The sequence below is a fragment of the Bubalus kerabau genome, chromosome 11 (genome assembly GCF_029407905.1).
Source record: "Bubalus kerabau isolate K-KA32 ecotype Philippines breed swamp buffalo chromosome 11, PCC_UOA_SB_1v2, whole genome shotgun sequence".
NCBI classification, from domain to species: Eukaryota; Metazoa; Chordata; class Mammalia; order Artiodactyla; family Bovidae; genus Bubalus; species Bubalus kerabau.
Window position 1 is genome coordinate 76,328,014 of NC_073634.1, and position 21,555 is coordinate 76,349,568.

At 50.7% G+C, this 21,555-nt stretch overlaps 1 protein-coding gene across 5 annotated transcripts in view; it reads left to right on the top strand.

The window, feature by feature from the left end:
* The first annotated feature begins 962 nt into the window (after positions 1 to 962).
* Positions 963 to 21,555, top strand: part of KIF3C (kinesin family member 3C) — a 36,110-nt gene continuing 15,517 nt past the window's right edge. For 3 of the 5 annotated variants that reach the window (XR_008700502.1, XR_008700501.1, XM_055540738.1), the window contains exons 1-4: positions 988 to 3,119; positions 19,536 to 19,637; positions 20,213 to 20,335; positions 21,419 to 21,537. Coding sequence is in view for 3 of the 5 variants with exons in the window: in XM_055540738.1 (XP_055396713.1) it covers positions 1,581 to 3,119; positions 19,536 to 19,637; positions 20,213 to 20,335; positions 21,419 to 21,537 (1,883 nt within the window). In the remaining 2 variants the exon portion in view is untranslated. Of the gene's footprint in view, positions 3,120 to 19,535; positions 19,638 to 20,212; positions 20,336 to 21,418; positions 21,538 to 21,555 lie in introns of all 5 variants that reach the window. The other 2 variants (XM_055540739.1, XM_055540740.1) reach the window with 1 other exon arrangement.

The window sequence follows — 21,555 nt, forward strand, 5'->3', positions numbered from 1 at the left end:
CCCAGCACCACAGTTAGAAGGCATCAATTCTTTGGTGCTCTGCCTTCTTTATGGTCCAGCTCTCACAAACAAATGTGACCACTGGGAAGACCATAGCCTTGACTATATGGACATTTATTGGCAGAGTGATGTCTCTGCTTTCCTGTTCAAAGGAATGAATGTCTAGAACACAGATTCTCTATAGGAGAGTAGCTGGAAGTGAGGCTGGGAAGTGGCAGGAGTCAGAAGATGGAGCGGCTTTTATACAATATGGAAGGCTGGTGTTGGAGGAGGGAGGTGAACAGAGTGCATGTGCAGAAAGGATGCTAAGAGAGAATCAGCTGGAAGGTGGTTCCAGGAGAGGGACAAGGAAGGCCAGAAGTAAACCAGGGCAGGGAGAGGAGAAGACAGTCAAGAAGAATTTCTGCGTTAGAATGCCTGGCAACATCCTGAAGGGGAGGGGGTGACATATAGGGGTCTGCAGGCGGAAAGGCAGAGCAGAGGAGAGAGAGAGAGAGAGGATGCTGGCTGTGCAGGAAACAGGTGTGGGCAGTGGATACCCCGCATTCTCCAGCAGCTAGGCTGCACTCCTGAGGCTGCAGGCCAGAGAGGGAGGGGCCTCTCGGACTGGAGAAGTCATTAGCAACCTGCCAGAACCGGGTTAACAAAGGCAGGACTACAACTCCCAGCATGCCGCGCCCCAGTGGGGTGACGGCGGGCGGTGGCTGCGCTGCACCCGCCTGGTGGGCGCAGGACCTGGGTCGGCACCGGAGCCTGTCATTCCGGAGGGGGGCGGTCTGCGTGGCGGGGGGGGCGGTGCGGGCGGGCGATGCACCCGGGTCCCCAGCGCACTGGCCGCGCGGGGCTCGCGTCTCCCGCCCCGCGGCCCCGCCCCTTGCCCCACCCCAGCCGGGCGGTTTAGCTGGGGCCGCAGCGCGGCGGCAACATCACTCTCGCCGCGGCTGCTCCGCCCCATCCCCTTCTGTTTTTCTCTCTCATTCTCCGGTGGCGACGGCGGGGAAGGCGGAGGCAGAGGCTGCAGCAGCCGCGCTGGCTGCAATGAATGATCCCCCAGCTGGGGGAGAGGACTCCAGGTGAGCCTCTGCCCTTGGGAGGGCCGGGACCCCCGGCCCCCCAGAACCTGCAGCACCCTTCCCCCCACCCCCCGCCATGGATCTCTAGAGGAGGAGGAGGACAAGGACGAGAAGACAGCTCTGCCGCCCACCCCCATCCCATTTTCCTCTTCCTTTATCTCATTGTTGCCGTCGCTGTTTACGGCAGCGCTCCCTCTGCCCCAGCATGGGGCGGGCTCTGGGTACTGCCATTCGGCAGGCGCTGCTCCCGCGGCTGCCCGGCGATTCTGCCTAATTCTCCCTCCGCAGCCGGTGCAGCGAGGACCGGAGAGCGGTGGAGGCCCGGACTGCAGCAGCGGCGGGGCCAGCTCCCAGCATCTCCACCCTAGGAGGCTGCATGCGGATTGAAGAACGGTGCCTGGGGGTGGGCCGGCCCCGCTGATCCCGACCTAGGGCGGACAGCAGGACTAACGAGGCTGCGGAGTGGGTCCGGGGGTGGGGGGTGTGCAGGAAGGACAGAGCAGCAAGATGGCCAGTAAAACCAAGGCCAGCGAGGCCCTGAAGGTGGTGGCCCGGTGCCGCCCCCTCAGCCGGAAGGAGGAGGCTGCTGGTCACGAGCAGATCTTGACCATGGACGTGAAACTAGGCCAGGTGACCCTGCGGAACCCCCGCGCTGCCCTGGGGGAGCTGCCCAAGACCTTCACCTTCGATGCCGTGTATGATGCCAGCTCCAAGCAGGCAGACTTGTATGATGAAACCGTGAGGCCCCTGGTAGACTCGGTGCTTCAAGGTTTCAACGGCACCGTCTTTGCCTATGGACAGACAGGCACAGGCAAGACCTACACCATGCAGGGGACCTGGGTGGAGCCCGAGCAACGCGGGGTCATCCCCAATGCCTTTGAGCATATCTTCACCCACATCTCGCGCTCCCAGAACCAGCAGTACTTGGTCCGGGCCTCCTACCTGGAGATCTACCAGGAGGAGATTCGAGACCTGCTCTCCAAGGAGCCCGGCAAGAGGCTCGAGCTGAAGGAGAACCCTGAGACAGGCGTCTACATCAAGGACCTGTCCTCCTTCGTCACCAAGAATGTCAAGGAGATAGAGCACGTGATGAACCTGGGGAACCAGACCCGGGCAGTGGGCAGCACACACATGAATGAGGTCAGCTCCCGCTCCCATGCCATCTTCGTCATCACCGTGGAGTGCAGTGAGCGTGGCTCAGACGGCCAGGACCACATCCGTGTGGGCAAGCTCAACCTGGTGGACTTGGCTGGTAGCGAGAGGCAGAACAAAGCAGGCCCCAACACCACTGGAGGGACCGCCACACAGCCCACTGGTGGTGGCGGTGGTGGAGGGGGTGGTGGCGGTGGTGGAGAGAGGCCGAAGGAAGCCTCCAAAATCAACCTGTCACTGTCCGCCCTGGGCAACGTGATCGCTGCTCTCTCGGGTAACAGGAGCACCCACATCCCCTACCGGGACTCCAAGCTGACCCGGTTGCTCCAGGACTCTCTGGGGGGAAATGCCAAGACCATCATGGTGGCCACCCTGGGGCCAGCCTCTCACAGCTACGACGAGAGCCTCTCCACCCTGCGCTTCGCCAACCGGGCCAAGAACATCAAGAACAAGCCCCGGGTGAATGAGGACCCCAAGGACACACTTCTGCGGGAATTCCAGGAGGAGATCGCCCGCCTGAAGGCCCAGCTGGAGAAGAAGGGGATGCTGGGAAAGCGACTCCGCAGGAAGAGCAGCCGCAGGAAGAAGGCCGTGTCAGCCCCAGCCGGGTACCCGGAGGGACCGGTGATCGAGGCCTGGGTAGCCGAAGAGGAGGATGACAACAACAACAATCACCGCCCGCCCCAGCCCATCCTGGAGACGGCCTTGGACAAGAACATGGAGAATTACCTGCAGGAGCAGAAGGAGCGGCTAGAGGAAGAGAAGGCGGCCATTCAGGACGACCGCAGTCTGGTGAGCGAGGAGAAGCAGAAGTTGCTGGAGGAGAAGGAGAAGATGCTGGAAGACCTGCGGCGGGAGCAGGAAGCCACAGAGCTGCTCGCTGCCAAGTACAAGGTAAGAGTCCCCAAGGGAGCAAGGGCTCTCCAGAGGCCCCCCAGAGGGATCTGGGCTGGCAGGCTTTGCTTTGAGGGTCTGCGATCTGGCCTGAAGCAAAGCGTCCTGCCCTTCTGCCAAGTGCTCCCCTGGAGAAGCCAGGCAAATTTCTGCAGCTCTGGGCTGCCAGGCAGAGCTGCTGAGGAGCACCTAAAAGGAAACACACACTCACACACAGAGCAAAAGCAGGCAGGCAGTCTCTCAAGCCAGTGAGCTTGGACTGGCCTCACCTGCGGCCTGGCAGTCTCTGCTGGTGGCCCCCAGAACCGGTCAGGTCCATGGACAGCCAGGCAGGCGTTCAGCCTCATTTAGGTGTGGGTTCTCACTCTTGCTTAGCTGCCTCCCTTGTGATGTTCTCCCTTTGCAGCACCATCAGACCTCACACTGCTTTAATACCTGACATTTGGATAACACTTCATGGTTTCCATAACTGTGTATGTGCTCTCATTTGATCCTCATGGTAGCTATCCGGGGTCCTGGTTGTTAAATCCCCATATTGACAGGTGAGGGGCTAAGGCTCAGAAAAGTGACATGAGGTTCCATCCTACAAAGTAGCAGAGCTGAGCTGGAACCAGTGGCCCTTGGGCCTTTTCAATTCGTGAATGGCAAGGTGGGACTATGAATGGGTCCTGCTCCCTGTGAAGGCAGTCCAGCAGCCCACAGGGCCTATTGCTTGGAATCTTAGGAAGGAGATCATGCTGAGGGTAGGAGAGCGCCTCCGGCTCTACACTGGAAACCTGGAGTCTAGGGCTAGATGTACTATAGCTCATTGAGTGACCCTGTGTTCATTGTGTCTTCCTTTCCTCAAGCCTCAGTTTCCCTTTTTGTAAAATAGAGGGTTGGCCTGGGTGATCTCTGAGGTTCTTCTAATCAGAGCAGCAAACCAGCTGGCTCCTAATAAGACCCAATTCCCCATTGCCCTGCGAGACCTCAGGGCCTCAGCATTCCCCCAGCCCCAGGGACACCTCCAGGCCCCAGTGGAGCTAAGCTACAGAGGTCCGCCTGCCTGGCTGGCCACCGACCTGTTAAATTTTGTTGTCACAGATGCCAGGAGTCCCTGTCCCAGGCGTTTCCAGGTCCATAGAGTCCTTAACACTGAGGATTGGAGGAAGGATGCAGGGAACCCTGAGCTGATGTCTTGCTGGGGAGAGCAAAACACTATCGTTTCTTAGTCCCTCTCATGAGTGTGGGCTGAGGCTCAGGGAAGCACCGCCTGGGAGGGAGCGTGGCAGCAGCTGGAGGAGGGACAGTTGAGCTGCACACCATTGTCTGTGTTATGAGAATGTGCTGCTGCACCCTGGGGGTTCTGGCCTTGCTTCTTTAATATTTAATTCACCACCAGGAGCTCAGCAAGGGTTATGCTGAGCTGCTTCCTCAAAGAAAGGATCAGGGGCCTGGCACATTGGGGCCCTCCTGGAAGAAGCAGGATGTGAAAGGCAGGACAGTTAGACTCAGCTCTCCCAGGAGAAAGGAAATCTAGGCAGTCCAGAGCTTTCCACCGGGAAATCTTACAGGGGTGGTGTGTCATCAGTTTCATTACCAAGAGCCTCACAACCACTACCCATTGCTCTCTGCCTCCACCCATCCTTAAAGCCAGTGGGCAAAAGAGGCTAAAAGGGTGCTCTTTGGCCCTGAGGAAATGGGTAGAAGGGATGGAGGGAAGGATCCACTGGGATCCTTTCCACTGGGAACAATGGATCTCCCATTGCTGGCTACTCCCTGGCTGCCTCCATAAGATTCTTGGAGCACAGATAATGGGGCAGTCAAGAGGTCAGTGGCCAGTGCCAGAATTCTTGCAATAGAGACATAGCCCACTGAATCCCCCTTCTTACAACTGCCAGAGGCCTTGGGAAACCGAGGCCCAGACTCACCTAGGGCCACACAGGTGAGTTAAGGAGAGCCAGACTCGTTATACTTGGTCCAGCTTCTTTCTATTACACTGCTGTTGTTACCTTGCTACTTGACAATCAGAGTAATTCATTTTTATGTAACTTATATTTTGATCTCATGGAATCCTCGCAGCAACCTCCAGAGATGAGTATTACTATTTCCATTTGACAGTGATGAAAGCCAAGGCTGGTGATGGTCTCAGTGACCTGAATTGATAGGTGGCAAAGTCAGGACTGGAACCAGGTCTATGCTGTGCTGTTACCAAGTCTTCACGAATCCCTCCATGTGTGCTGTCTGTGTGACTCGTGACGAAGGCCTTTGCCTCTCTAGGCCTCAGGTTTCCATTTGCCTAATGAGGGGAAGTCTGACGCAGCTCCTTGGGGACTGGGTGACATGGTCATTATGTGCCAGGCTTTCTGATATAAGCAAAGGGGGAGGGGCATCTGGGAAATTCCAGGAGAGGAATGATTCCACATCCTGTGACTTCTTGTCACACCCAGCCCAGGACCAACAGCAGCCAGCAAGCCCAGAATGGAGGCTGGACAGAGGACCCCAGCCTCCCTAAGCCACTGCTGGTTCAGAGTTGGTTTGTAGGATGGAGGAAACAATTTGAGGCCCCTTGAGGGATCCAGTGGGTAATGAGGGGAAGAGCATGGTAGAGTCATCCCAGGCCTGCCTGGTTCACAGGGTTATGCTGAAGATGAAGTGAGATCATTAGTGTGAGGGCATTTGAAATAAGTTGAAAGCACTAAATAAGCGGAGGGCATTAACAGCCACTGGGTGGCTTCTGTCTGCCAAGCAGGGGTCCAGTGATCTCCAAGACTGACATCTTTATTTCTGGCTTAAGGCTTTCTTTCCCCTGCCATCTCAGCTGCCTTGCCATAAACCTGCAGCTGTGGGAGCAGAGCCAGGCGAGAAGGATCTAGGAGCTCTCAGAAGGCTGGAGCTCAGGTCCCTCCTGGAAATGAGTTTCTGCTCCCCATGTTCGACACACTCCAGTTCCCACTTTCTGAGTTACGACATCTGCTCCCCTTCTCATCCCCCCCGACCCAATTCCCTTCTTCCTGTTCACACTGCCTCTGGGGGCAGTTGAGCAGTAGCTGACGCGACCCAGTGCCCTCATTCATTCTCTCTGACTCATCTCACAGTCTGTCTCACCCGTTTTTCCTGCCCACCACCTCTAGGGTCCCCATTCCCTTTGTTCTCCCCTCACTGTGTACAAACACCATGCCTATCTCCTAGGAGTCTCCTTTCATCTCCTCTCACATTTACCTTGAGCCTTACTTAGGGGGTTTGAGGTGTGCAAACGTGTGAGGGTTTGTGATTGTCATCAGTGCCCTGTTCTGGGTAGTCATTAGCCATCCACACTTCTGCCGTGTCTCCAGGGGGCTTGAACGCATACCAGACCTGAGAGGTAGGGGGAGTTGGTCAAGACCCACGGCTGAGGTTAAGGCTCTGCACGACAGCAATTCCAGTGCTTGTGCACAGTGCACAGTCTCACTACCTTGAGAATATGCAGTGTGTGTGGGTGGATCGAGAGAAAGACCACTTTCATTGTGCAAGGAACATGTTTTAATGACTGTTTTCATTTGGAGCTTAATTTTTTGAGGGCTTGGATTAGATGATTTCTAAAGCTTTGGTTCTAGATCTTTAGAGGGAAAGAAGGGTGTGTAGGGGAGGCAGGGCCTGCAGATGATACAAAATGCAGGCTCGAAATGAAGAGAGGACTGGAAGAGGTAGAAACAACACATTGCTTGTTGATCCCCACATAAGTAGGTCTGGAGGGAGTGGAGGGAGGGGGCTGCTTGGCTAGAGCCCAACTCTCTCTATAGTGGGTGTGGGAAAGAGACCCTGCAGAAGCCGCCCCTGAAGCCAGAGGGATGAGGTCACTACAGAGAGTACAGACTGCTTGAATTTTCATTGTCTCTCTGTCAGTCCCTGTTCTTCCTCCCACTTCTCAGCATTGGGGTTCACCATAGATAGTTTTGCAAGAGAAGGAGTCTGATGCTTGAGAAACAACAGTAATAGCAAGAATCATGCCATTTACATAGCACTTGTCATGTGCCCAACCCTGTACCATATATTGTATCCAGATTATCTCATGAAATCCCCACAGACACCTTCCAAGAAGGTGTTATTACTGTTTCCATTTTATACTTGAGACAACCGAGATTTTATGACTTGCTCAAGGCCTCGTGGTTTGTATATGGCGAATCTAATTGAGTCCAGGTCAGTTTGACACAAACTCTGATCCTCTCTTGTGCTTAAAGAATTATGAATCCCAGGACTGGTTGCTGGGGAGGTGGTGAAAAATAACAGCAGTGGGTGTAAATGTGTTGAATTTGAGGTGACAGAGTCCAGTGAACAGCAGGAGATGGAGAAGGGGAGGTTTGTTTTTTTTACGATTTTTTTATTATGGATCATTTTTTTAAAATCTTAATTGAATTATTTTACAATATTGCTTCTGTTTTATGTTTTGGTTTTTTGGCCACAAGGCATATGGGAATCCTGGCTCCTGGACCAGGAATCAAACCCACACCCCCTGCATTGGAAGGCGGAGTCTTAACTACTGGACTGCCAGGGAGGTCCCAACAGGGGAGTTTAAAAACAAGCACAGGACTGGAAATGGAGTTGAGGGGTCATCTGTAGAAGGTCTTTGCTGACCTTTTTTTGTAGAATGCTGTATTCAGAGGTGATATCAGAGTCAGGCGGGCCTGATTTACCAGTTCTGAGACCTCAGTTTCCTCATCTATAAAGTGGGATAATAATAGTACCTATGTCATAGTGCTCTTGAGAAGGTGACAGTCAACATTAAAGCATTTTGCACCGTTCTTGGCATGTAAGCGTTCATAAATAATAACTTCATTACTGTTATCTTCAGTTACCTAATGGATGTCTTCACTTGGCCATCTTTCTGGTATGTTAAACACATCACATTTTGGTTTGGCATTTAAGACCTACCAGAGCCTGGTTATCGCTCTCCAGTGTCACCTACCTAAGAAAGCGATAGGAGAACCTAACAGCCAATTCCTCTACCCCACACTTTGAACTTAGGATGTTTCTCACTGCCCTTCTGCTGTTATAGCCCAGGTTGTCCTGGTAACCAGGGAGTGGGAATTACGGCAGCAGGTTAAACTCAGTGTAAAGAGCTTCTTGATAGTTAGGATTGATCTGCTTCAAGAGATAATGTCTCCGATCCCTGGAAGTGTCCAAGGAGAAGCTGAACATCACAGTTGCTCTAAAGGGATTCAAAAGCCAGAAAAGCCATTGAACTAGGTGATTTTTAAAGTTCCCTCCTCTTCAAAGTTCTTTATTGTTAAAAGTATTTTTTTTTAAAGCAAAATATAGAGTGTTCGGTTCATCTTTTTTAAAATTAAGGTGATAAGATTTGAATGTTAATGTATGAAATCAACCAATAATGAAAGATATTTTCAGCTCTCTATCATGACTGGTTAGAGAAAGACAATGAGAAGAAGAAAATGGGAGGAAAGACAGGAAAGAAATAGAGAGGATAGACAAATGGAGTCAGAGTTGGGGAGAAAGATGGAGAGAGAGAGAGTGGGTGAAGAGATGGACAACAGAATTTCTGGGGAGAAGAAACCCCAGTTGGGAGAGAAAGTGCTTTAGAGGAGAGCATGAAGTAGTATTGTTCCACTAGCGTGATCTTGAGGTTAGTCTCCAAACAGGGGTGTGTCCAGTCTCTAAAGAATCCCCAATAATCCAGGGAGCACCTGTGTTCCCAAAGCTGGTCTGGTTCCTTCCCCATATCCCCAGGGACACTAGCCCCAAGCCAGACCCTCTGAAACTTATAGGGCCAAGAGATCAGGGAACTGTACACTGCCCTCCCCACCCCCCACCACTGCCACCACCCATTCCAGCTCAGTCCTCTGTGATCCTTGAGAGAAGCAAGTAACCAGAGCTCCAGGCTGGGTCTGGCATCTAGGTCAGAGTCCATGGCTTCTTGGCACCACTGAGAGCAGTGACTTACATTCCTTCCTGTCCCTGGTGGTGTGATCAGTTAACAGAATTGCCGTGAGCTGGGTGCATTTTGTAATATAAAGATCTGACCTGCAGGAAGTATGTAAGACATTTCCATCAGAGGTTCTGGGATTCAAGTTATGTTGGGACTCAGCAGGCCTTTTGGTCCAGTCTTAGGTTTCTCTTTCTGTGTGTTGGCTAGAGGAGTGTATTATCATATTGCCCTTAGTCATCTCCAGCCCCTAGACAGCACAAGATTGGATGAAGTGGCTATTATAATGTTCTTATTGTGCACTGAGGACTAGGAGGAAGGGCCTGGAATTCAGCAGGAGAAGGACACGCCCTCCCATCTGTGCCCTGCCAGTCTGCTGCCCCTGGCCAGTCTGGGGGCACTTCTGGGGCTGACTGGGCCTGAGAGCTGCTAAATCAGGTAGCCTGAGTAGATAAGAAATGGTCTCACTTCCACCCAGTCTAACCTTTCAGCCATGACAAGTCTGCGTAAGGCGGATTCCAGTGCTCTGAGCTTGTAGGGTCCCTGCACTGGGGGTTTGGTGTATATCTAGAATTTTGAATATCCTGAGAAATTCCTAGGCATTAAATTCTGGTCAGACCCAAGACTTACTTTCTAGTTGTCTCCCTTTGCTCTCAGATATACTCAACTGAGGGGTACCAGGCCCTGGGCCGAACTGTGTCTGTAGTGGTAAGGAATGGACCTGCAGGCTTTCCCTTTCTTCAAGTGAGCCAGCAGAATAACAACTACAATTGGAGTAATAATAGTAGCTATCATTTCTTTAGTGCATGCTTAATGTCAAGTATGGGCTCCCTGGGTGGCTCAGTGGTAAAGAATCCACCTAGCAATGTGGAAACACAGGAGACATGGGTTAGATCCCTAAGTCAGGAAGATCCCCTGGAGAAGGAAATGGCAACCCACTTCAGTATTCTTGCCTGGAAAATTCCATGGACAGAAGAGCCAGGCAGGCTGCAGTCCATGGGGTCTCAAAGAGTCAGTCATGACTGAGCATGCATGCACAATGTCTAGTACTCACTGTATTCTCGAGTTGTTTTATTTAGTCCTCACAATAGCACCATGAAATAGTAGTGTTTAAATCGCCACGTGACAGATGAGGATACTAAGGCACAGTAATGAAGGAACAATCCGCGGTCACACGCTTATGAATGTTAGCCAGGAATATGAACCGATATCTGCTTGATTCCAAAGCCCACGATCTTCCCTCCATCCTGTATCACCAACTCAGAAAGGGGGCTTCATGCCAGATCCCTGGCTAATAGACCCCTGTAGGAGCTCTTGTCTGCTGAGATGCTTAACTCATCTCTGTCCTTACACATGATGCAAACCCCAGCCTCAGGCCTCAGTCTGGGGCCGTTCATTTGTATAATCAACAAATCTTCTTGAACACTATGGCCAAGAATATAAATCAATAGGTAGGGTTAACTTTGTCTTTAAATTGTTTAAATTTCTGGAGTGAATCACAGGAACTCTCTAATAATGGTTATCTCTAGGGATTTTATTAATAATAGGAAGGAGGCTTTTTTCACTTTTTTAAAAAATTTGAACAGCAAGCATATAGGGCTTCCCTTGTGGCTCAGTTGGTAAAGAATCCTCCTGCAATGCAGGAGACCCTGGTTCGATTTCTGGGTCAGGAAGATCTGCTGAAGAAGGGATAGGCTACATACTCCAGTATTCTTGGGCTTCCGTTGTAGCTTAGCTAGTAAAGAACCTGCCTGCAATGTGAGAGACCTGGGTTTGATCCCTGGGTTAGGAAGATCCCCTGGAGAAGGGAGAGGCTACCCACTCTAGTACTCTTGCCTGGAGAATTCCATGGACTGTATAGTCCATGGGCTCATAAAGAGTTGACTGAGTGACTTTCATTCACTATATTAGTTTGTTAAAAACAAATCTAGAATTTTTAAGGGAGAAAAATATGTAAAAGAAATGTGTTAACACATGGTTGGAAGATTGGCTTAAATGAATAATTGAGGGAGACCCAGGGTCTAGAGTAATTCTTAATGGTACTCAGTTTTTGGTAATCCTGTGACTTGGACAAGTCAGTTCCCCTTCTGGTTCTGTAAGAAATGATCAATCAATGATTCCTTGCTTTCTGCACTATTTGCTGATTCACGGTGGAAGCAGCAGGTCAGGAGCCCAGGTTTAGAGACCAGCCTGGATGAGGAACAGTGAGGGCTGGAAAGGAATGACCAAGCATTGCCTGGAAGCTGGAGGCTGAATGACCCAGGGTCTGTAAACTACAGAGTCTACGCCTTATGCATCCTTAGGTCTCATCCAGTTCTGACATTGTATTACTAGCTTTCTTTTGTCTGACTGGATTTTCTTCCCCAGTGTTGGAGAGAAGCCCTCTAGGACAATGCAAATAAGTGAACAAAGTAGAGGAGAAAGACAAAGTTAAGGATCAGATTGAAGTGATCATGGTTTTCCTACTCAAGCAGATGAGCTGATTTTTTTCTTCCTGTTTTTCTCCAACATGGACTGAAGCGTTTCTGGGCATCCATATCTTGTCCAGTGCAAGACTGGAAGTAGAATCCAGCTCATCTCATTCTCTGACCAATGTTTCCTGATCTCTAATGGTTCCTTCTTTTTTTTGACTGCATTGGGTGTTTGTTGGCACGAGGGCTTTCTCTAGTTGCAGTGAGCCGGGGCTACTCTTTGTTGTGGTATGAGGGCTTCTCAATGAGGTGGCTTCTCTTGTTATGAAGCAAGGGCTCTAGGCGCATAGGCTTCAGTAGCTATGGTGCTATGGCTTAGTTACTCTACAGCATACGGAATCTTCCTGGACCAGGGATTGAACCCATGTCCCCTGCATTAGCAAGTAGATTCTTATCACTGTACCACCAGGAAAGTCCTAATTGTTCCTTCTTCTGGATGAGAGAATTACTAGCATGTAGTGTTTTGAGGCATCCAAGGAGACCCAAGGCAGGAAACTCAGACTCAGTTTCCTGATTTATGTTCCTGAGGGCAGAGAATCACTGAAAATAGCATTCTTCTTCCCCTCGCCATTGTTTCTTTTATTTCTTCTTCCCTTACTGCTGGTTCCTCAAGATCTATAACCAGAGGCCACAAAAGGAGAAACAGGTTTGTGACTGTAGGCGTGGCTGTATTTCCTAAGAGGTGGGACCCAGGATTGCTGCGCTGGTTGGTTGTTCTGTTCTGTGTGATGAGTGGTGGATAGATGTCAATCAGGTACTGCAACAGGAGGTAACCTCTGACATTTGATTGTACATTATCATTTACTAGGATTTCTTCACCTGTTATCCAGCTCACCATTCTTACCAAAGCTGCAAGGTTAGTGAATATTTGCCCCATTTTACAGATGAGAAAAACAGAACTCCAAGAGCTAATGCCCTAGATTTCTTAGCAAATAGGATGGCAGAGTGTATGCCAGGATTCATGTTCTCTGATTGACAGGCCTGGTGCTCTTTGTTTCTTTCCACCATGGAACTTGTGAGGTGGCCCTTCGTGTGAGCATTTGGGCTTCACCCTCTCTCAGGGACCCTAGTGATACTGATGCCCTCTCCACAAGCACACACGTAAGAGCCCTATCCCACTCATCTCAGAGGCCCCCATAAGAACCTCACACAGGCAGAAGCATCTTCAGCAGAACCCTGCCTGTTTCATCTGGAAGAGAAAGAAATGGTGCCCTGAGCTTTCCTGATGATTCCTGAGTTGGCAAAGGTGCAAAGACCAAATGCTGCTTTCCCCCAAGGCACTTTCCTGCCCAAATCCAGGAGAAGACTGTGGCACAAGGACTTGGAATAGGAGGCTGGGGTTTAAATACTACTTCTGCCATTTACTATCTCCCAACCTTAATCTAGTCACCTCACCTGTCTGAGGATGGGATCATATCCATTATCTCGTGAGGGTCTTGTGATGATTAAATAGGATGATAAATGCAAAAAGGACCCAACCCAGCCACAGGCATATGGCAAGTGGCAGCCAGGACTCCTGTCTCTTGCAAAATGTCATAGGTTAGCTGGCAGTCACAAGGCAGAGCCTGTTTGGCTTCTCTGTAAAATCATACTTGATGGTATCTCCTCAGAGGGTGGCTGGCTGCGCCTGGCTGTCTCCTTGCTGGTTTTCCAGACCAGCATTTAATGAGCACTGGGCCTCCTTTCTACTCCTGATTTTACACTTCAGTTGATCCTGAGATGGGAAGAGGGGAGCTTCTGAATATCCCAGGCTGTATCTGCAGGCTGGCCTGGTCCCTGTTGTGATCCTGGCTATTAACTGGGGGAATTTTGCAGGAACTAATAATGCTTGTGGCTGGCGGTTTGTTGTCTAAGTGAATACTGAAATACTCCAGTCAGTAACATTTGGGTAACAAAAGACGTGTTAACATGTCTCTGGTCAGTAAGTTGCTGATTGTCACAGCAGCTGACCTGCCTCTAATACCCTAATCAAAGGCCCTAATCAAATTGGGAAATTATTTGGAAAGTGTGTAGTCAGGATAGGAACAGATACACATGTGCGTGTGTGCTCAGTCACTTCAGTCGTGTCTGACTCTTTGCAACACCATGGACTGTAGCCCACCAGGCTCCTCTGTCCATGGGATTATCCTGGCAAGAATACTGGAGTGGGTTGCCATTTCCTCCGCCAGGGGATCTTCCCGGGCTAGGGATTGAACCCATGGCTCTGCATTGGCAGGCAGATTCTTTTATCACTAGCGCCCCCTGGGAAGCCGCAACAGATACACATAGCGACTCCTTAATTATGAGTTCTAGACTTAGAAGTCTTCATCTCTGGGCCTCAGTTTCCTCCTCTGTGAAGCACAGGGCATTGGGGTTGATGATTCCCTGAGGTCACCTTAATTATCCCATGATTTGTTTCCCTCTCACAAGAGTCAGACCATGTCCTTGCAACTTCCTGCCCTGTTTTCCGCCCCCACAGCCTCTGCTGGCCTTTTAGTTACACTGGACATATTCAGAACCAGTAGAACCAAACCCAGCCCTGTCTACAGGCTCCACCCACCTGGACTCTTTTCCCCTGAGAAATTGCAAAGGCAGCATTAACTGGGGCGGCTAAGAGCTCTGGGGAACTTTTCCTGGGAACTGGAAACCCCATATTCTGCTTTGTACCCTTCCAGCCTGAAGTGGGCCCAGGGATTTGAGACATCCTTGTCCCCTGCCCTCCTTAGGTGATAAAGGCAGAGATCTCTGAGGAAAAGAAGGAGAAGGTATCCTCAGAGAAATGAGAAAAGCAAAAAAGAAAAAACCACCAGAAAACTGTTTCAAAACAAAGACCGAAGTTACATATGACATGTCTCAGAGCATGGGGGTGATCCAGGCAGCAATGGACTGAGGCTGGAGAGAAGAGGGAGCTCAGATTCTGCACCTGGATTGGGGCCCACTCCCAGATTTTTGTGCCAGGACCAGCCCCCTTTTCTAGCACAAGACAGGTTCTATCAGGCTGGCTTGACTGACAGTGTAGGCTGGGCCAGTGGACAAGACTTGGCAAGAAACCGATAAGGCACATTCGGCTATCGTTCAGACCATGTCTGTGCTGGGTCCTGGCGGGTCAGGCAGAGACGGGTAGGAGCAGTGGACAAATGGAATGGGGTGATACGGGCAGTCAGGCATCTTCCAGAAATTCTCTGCCTGGAGCCCAGGCCCTGGCCAGAAGGAGAAACCCTGAAACAGAGTTCCAAGTCCAAGGAGGAGGCCTAACACGAAGTCTGATGAGAAAAAACCAGGACAGAAACCAATCCTGGGAACCATGGCATGAGGGTGGCAGTGGGAGGAGCCTCGGGACTTGGCGGCCCTGGTAGCCTCAACTGATGCTTCAGATTCCAGGCCTGATGGGCAGCTTAAAGTCTGCCTGTGTCCAACTTCTTGAGCTGGGTGTGCATAGCCAGAGAAGGTGGGGGCTGAATAAACAAAGAATTGTTTTGAGTCAGGTCCTTCTCCTCACTTTAAAATCACCAAAACACAAAAAAGCAAGCTGTTGGAAAGAGCATGTTGAAAAAGGAGAGAGCAAACCTTTGCAAGCCTACCACAGAGGTACAGAGAATATAAATAGGAGACTCAATTTTATATCTATTATTAAGCCAAATTTAAAATCATGATAATACTTCATGACTATGAATAAAAGTGGTTCCATTATTTATTGCTGGCAGTGGTTTTAAGTGGTAAAACTGTTAGAAAGGTAACTTGACAGTATGTTCTAAGATATACAAAATGCTTATAACTTTTTGTCCACTTCTGTAATTTCCTTGTAAGAAAATCATCTAAAAGATAAAGAATTGGGAATTTTCTGGCAGTCCAGTGGTTAGGACTCCACTCTCTCACTGCTGTGACCCAGGTTCAACCCCTGGTCCGGGAACTAAAAGCCTATAAGCCAAGCAGCATGTCCAAAAAAATTATATGCATAAGAGTGTTTATTGTAAACATTAACCAGCCAAACAAAATTTATTATAATGGGGTTTATATTATAAATTATCCACTCTAAATATTATGACTCCTCTGTCCATGGAATTCTCTAGGCAAAAATACTGGAGTAGGTAGCCATTCCCTTTTTCAGGGGATCTTTCTGACCCAGGTATTGAACCCTGATCTCCTGCACTGCAGGCGCATTCTTTACTGTCTGAGCCACCAGGGAAGCTCAAATATTATGCAATCATTAAAGTAACAGAAAATTCTTTTGTTTTTAAATTTTTGTTGGCGCATAGTTGATTTACAATGTTGTGTTAGTTCAGGAAATTCTTGAGCTATTTGATAGTGTGGAAATAGCAGGATATAAACTTATATTTTGGAGAAGGAAATGGCAACCCACTCCAGTATTCTTGCCTGGAGAAGCCCAGGGACAGAAGAGCATGGTGGGCTGCCGTCTATGGGGTCACACAGAGTTGGACACGACTGAAACGACTTAGTAGCAGCAGCAGCAGCAAACTTATATTTATTCTATGTCTATAGATATGAAAAATGATGTGTGCGTATGGAAAAATCTGGGGTAAAACTAATATATATGATGAAGAATATGTCAGTTTTTTTTCCAGTTTGTTTTATTTCTGTGCTTATTTTGACATTAGTGAAATTTTTTTTTCTGAAAGCAGAGAAAGACAATAAAAGGTTAAAAATATGTCCCCATAATCCCTTGATGAACTGTGAGTTATTCAATCCAGTACTCCTGAGATATCACATTCCATAAATTTATTACCTTCTGTAAAGAAGAACTTCCCTTTGTCCTGAAAATTCAAGCTCTTATTCTCCCTACCAGAGGTTGATTAGAAAAGTCTAGATCTTTGCTTTTCACACCTTTTGATGGTATAGTTTCCAGGTCCATTCTCTTAGCCTTTCTCTGTCTTTGCCAACTAAAGAGTCCTATTTTTTCTTTTTTAAGCCCTTGCGTGGTTTTTAGCTGCCCTTTTCTGAATCCTCTCTCTCCTTCAGGTCCCCAGAGATGCAGTGAGAGAACTATGCACAGTACTCCAGATTCAGCTGCATCATGGTTTTATATTAGGGTAGAATGATTTTTGTTTTGTTTCCAAAAAAGCCTTGGTGATGGTACCTGGCCAGATACTATGGGCGTTTTTAGCTGTGGCAGCATATTAAGCCATTGTATTCTGGGAACCATAGAGAATTACTCCTCGCTTTTCCTCTTTTTGTGGTTTATAACTGACTGCTCACAGCTATCATTTAATGAAGATTTAGGATTACTTTTTTCCCCAATGTAAAACTAATTGAAGCATTTTTTGGTCCGTTCACATGGCCTTGAAATTCTCCTGCTCTTTCCCACCTGCAGGGATTTGGGGGCATCTGTGAAGTTGGAATTTCACCCTGTGCACCCTTTCTTGCGATTTCTGACATTTGAACATTTTTCCATCTGGAGAGATGTCTGTTTCCTTCCCCTCCTTCCCCTCCCCTTTCTCTGTTCCCTCTCCCCCTCCCCCATGGTGTAACCGCTGATGTAGGACTGTGCCAGGAGCATTTTAACCTCTTAAGTTCTGGCCATTGGCTTCCTCGTGGACTGGAATAATCTATTCTGTCCCTGAGGGAACTCTTGTAGAGTAGTCAGACATGATTCCTCTTGCTGGAAAATGCTGCTTTTCTTTTAGCAGGTTCTGCTTCCTAAAACACTGCACAGCGTCTGTGGTAGGAAGAGCCTGGGCTTGGGAATCAAGCAGACTTGGGTCTGGGGTCTCCGTTTATATACAACAGCCGTGGTGTGACCTTGGATGGATTACTTAACCTCCCTGAGCTTTCATCGGAAAAATGATGGTGCTTAGTTTGTCCCTAAAGCATGTCACACAAGTTACTGGAGGGGGTCTCAGATGCTGATTCACTAGGCCTGTGGAGGGCTGGAGATTCTGCATTTTAACAAGTTCTCAGATAATGCTGGTTCTGGGGACTGCAGAAAGCAGTGATTCTCCAATCTGATTGCACCCCCAAATCCCCTGGGAACCTTTAAAATCCACCGATGCCTGGACCTCACCACCTCCCTGCTGTTGCTGCTAAGTCACTTCAGTTGTGTCCGACCCTGTGCGACCCCATAGACGGCAGCCCACCAGGCTCCCCCGTCCCTGGTATTCCCCAGGCAAGAACACTGGAGTGGGTTGCCATTTCCTTTTCCAATGCATGCAAGTGAAAAGTGAAAGTGAAGACGCTCAGTTGTGTCTGACTCTTAGCGACCCCATGGACTGCAGCCTACCAGGTTCCTCCGTCCACATGGTTTTCCAGGCAAGAGTACTGGAGTGGGGTGCCATTGCCTTCTCCCCACCACCTCTGTACCCGCCTCCATTTCCAGTTTAACTGGTGGTAGGGTGTAGTCTGGGATTTCCCTGGTGGCTCAGACTGTAAAGAAACTGCCTGCAATGCAGGAGACCCAGGTTTGATCACTGAGTTGGGAAGACCCCCTGCAGTAGGCAATGGCAACTCACTCCAGTATTCTTGCCTGGAAAATTCCGTGGACAGAAGAGCCTGGAGGGCTACAGTCCACAGGGTCGCAAAGAGTTAGTTGGATACGAATGAGCGACTAACACTTTCAGGGTGTAGTCTGGGCATTGAGCCTTTTAAAAGCTCCCCAGGTGATTCTAATGTACACCAGACTCTTGAGATACATTATTTAAAGGGTTATGAGCAGAAATAAGTGTGAGACACCTGGCACATAGCAGGTGCGGAGAAAAGAATTGTTTTCTTCCTCTTGATTCCTTGCCCTCTGCGTCTCTCTCCACCCTCATCCCCAGTCTTTAAATCAGGTAGTAAAAAGCAGGGCATCAGCTGTGGCCCTGTGCCTTCCTCACTCAAATCTTCTCTAAAGTATCTGGTTTGGGAGAAGCCCCACCTCTGACCCCCTCCAAAAGCCACCTTCAACTCCTGTCCTGCTCTGTCGTCCATGATGTATGGGACACAGGGACCCCCGCCCCTGCTCCCCTATTCTGCCAGCACTCACTGCTTTGAGAGCCCTCAATTGGTCAGCAACTTCCACTGGAAAGAATTCCAGTGGGGAGGCAGCCAGTTTCTTTTGGTGGCTCAAGGTGATTTCAGCCTTCCAGGAGGCCTGGGATGAAATCAGAGAACAACTGGGCAGCACCCTCAGACTAGCAACAGTGAAAATGCATTTTAGGTAGTCACAACTGGCACAGTTTATCTGTGGCTGTTATTCTTTAAGCTTCAGATTCAGTAAGCACCTACACAATGTCTGTGCCAAGTATCAGGTGAGGGGCTGTGCATAGCATAGGGCTCAGTGGGGAGACTGGTTCACCTCTTTGTTAACCAGCTGCATGACCTAAGGCCAGTTGCTCTTAGCTTCCTTCCTTGTTGATTGAGGTCTCTCTGGGGGTAAAGTTGGAGGCACCTGGCCAGTAACGCTCAGCGGATGTCTGCTGGCTATCTTTCTCAGAGCAGGGGTGGCCCCAGGGTTACAGATGTGAGAGATGAAGGGTAATTGGGCTGAGACCTTGCAGTGAGTGGGTGGAGCTCAAGTCTTTCTGGCCATCTCCAAACGCCTGCTGCTTCTGGGGCCCCAAATGCCCTTCAGTGCTGCGGAGTCTTCTCCCTATGTCTTCTGTTTTTCAGCTGAAGAGCAGACCCTTTCCTGCTGCCTGAATGAGAGCCCCCTTCCTGAGTCAGGAGCCAGTTAGCTAAAGGGCCAGGCTGCTCAGGAATTGTATCCTGCATCTCCCTGCCTTCTGAGCACCAGCTGGTCCTGGTTGCCAGGATTAGATCGCCGCCTGCATTCCCTTCCCGAGGCATGGTGAACCAGCCTTCCCTCCGTATCCAAAGCAAACAGATCAGGTGCCCTGTATTCTCTGAGGGCTTCCCTGCCTTGTCTCACCTAATGGTCTTGCTAACAATGGGAGCCTTGTGCTGGGGCCCACGAGGCTAGAGGGGAAAACTTCCTTCTTGGTGAGGGTCATGAGCCCCCATCTGGGACATATCTTCTGTTCCCGCCCTGAAGGGCAGGCAGGGAAGCCAAACCTCTCAAGCTGCGGCTGCTCTGGCCCTTTGAAAACCCATCTCTTCACCCCTCTGTGTCCCCAGGCCATGGAGAGCAAGCTGCTCATCGGGGGCAGGAACATCATGGATCACACCAACGAGCAGCAGAAGATGCTCGAACTAAAGAGGCAGGAGATTGCCGAGCAGGTGGGGCTGGGGGGGTGCATGGCCTTGAGGTCAGGTCTGGGGGGCTGAGGGCAGTGAGTCATCATGAACTCAGGGTCCCTGGAATTACAGTGCTGAGAACCTAACGCTCTGCATCTCATGGGTCCACCCGCCCAGGTGCTGGCTCTGCATGATGTCAGCCTCTACAGGGCACCCAGTCCTAATTCCCGAACCTTCCACAAAGGTGTGAGTTCTCCACCAACTGTAGGGCTGTTTCCGAAAGCATCAAGAACCACAGTTTGTTGGTCTTACCCATCAGCAGTACCTGGGCATCAGTGGATGTGGTCGACACCCCTGGAAGCCCCAGTGGTTAGGGGCGGGGTCTCCTTCCACGTGGGGCAGTGCCTGCAAAGCACGGCCCTGTGAGCTGAGAAGAAGGTTCAGAGAGGCCTCCACTGAGGATGGGGTGGGAGCGATGGACCTGGGCTGTGAGAAACTCTCTGTGTCCTCCTGGCTCCTGTGGCCACGATGGAGCCAGGTTCCATGACAGGCAGAGCTCCCTTGGGTCTTGCCAGTATGTGCTGCTCCTCTGAGCCCTGTCCCCTGCCCTGGCCTAGAAACGCCGTGAGCGGGAAATGCAGCAAGAGATGATGCTCCGGGATGAGGAAACCATGGAGCTCCGGGGCACCTACACGTCCCTGCAGCAAGAGGTGGAGGTCAAAACCAAGAAACTCAAGAAGGTAAGTTGCCACAGCAGGACCCCGGGTCCGGGTGTGTGAGGGCCTGGCAGTCACCTGCCCAAGGAGGGTTGTGTTTTAGCGACCCCTCCCCACTTTGCTTGAACCGCTGACCCCTTGAGTTACGTTGCCTGGGTGCTGGGGTGAGGAGCCGGGGGATGCGGGGGTCTGGGTGGAATAGAACCTTTTCTCTTGCTTCAGGAGGGGCCTGAGAGGCTGGGAATGCCTTCACTTCCGCTCTGCAGGGTGGCCGCCCTCGTGGTCCTGGGTCACTTGCCCCTTCCCTGTGTTGTCACCAGTGAGTCACCGTTTGGATAGTCAGGCATGAGCAGGCCAGGGGAGTGGAGACTTGAGCCCGGGAGAGCTCAGAGAGGAAGCACAAGGCACTCCAGAGATGAGAGTATTGGCCATCAGGACCCTGTGAGGTCCATAGCCAGGGAATGCCATGCGCATGAGCTGAGGGCCTAGGGCAGGAAGCCGCAGATTCCAGCCTGGATTCTGGAAGAGCCTGGAAAGCCCTTAGATTGCTGAGGTGGCTGCCCCAGAGCAGGCCCGGCAGAGGTCCAGCTCCAGCGGCAGTTTCCAGTTTCCACACCTCGAGGTGTGTTAGGAGTGGGACAGACAGTGGGGTCGGGGCTGCCCTCCCCACACCCCTCCTTTTGAGAGTCACTGGAGAGGCTGGAGTGGGATGGGCCACCTTCCAAACTGGCTGAGGCTCCTCTGAGCCCTGGACCAGTAGTCCTGATACTCGGGTCCTGATTCAGGCTCTTCTGCACCTTATGTGTGACCTTGAGCAAACCTGTGCCTGAGTTTCCTATCTATAAAAAGAGGGTGTTGGACCAGAAGGTTCCCCAGGTCCCATCAAACTTGAGCATTGCACAATGTGGACAGCAGCTGAGAGTGAGCGGTGTAGGAGGGATGGGGCAGCATTTAAAATAACCCGATCCGATGGATGGAGGGACATTTACACGGGGACCCTGGCCTCATCCTGGACTGAGCTGGTGGACCCTGAGCCTGCAGGTTGGGGGAGTCAAGCCTCATTGGGTGCCACTCCAACCGCCTCTGAGTTGCACCTTCCCCCGCCAGCTCTACGCCAAGCTGCAGGCGGTGAAGGCAGAGATCCAGGACCAGCACGACGAGTACATCCGCGTGCGGCAGGACCTGGAGGAGGCGCAGAATGAGCAGACCCGGGAACTCAAGCTCAAGTAGGGCCCCTTCTCTTC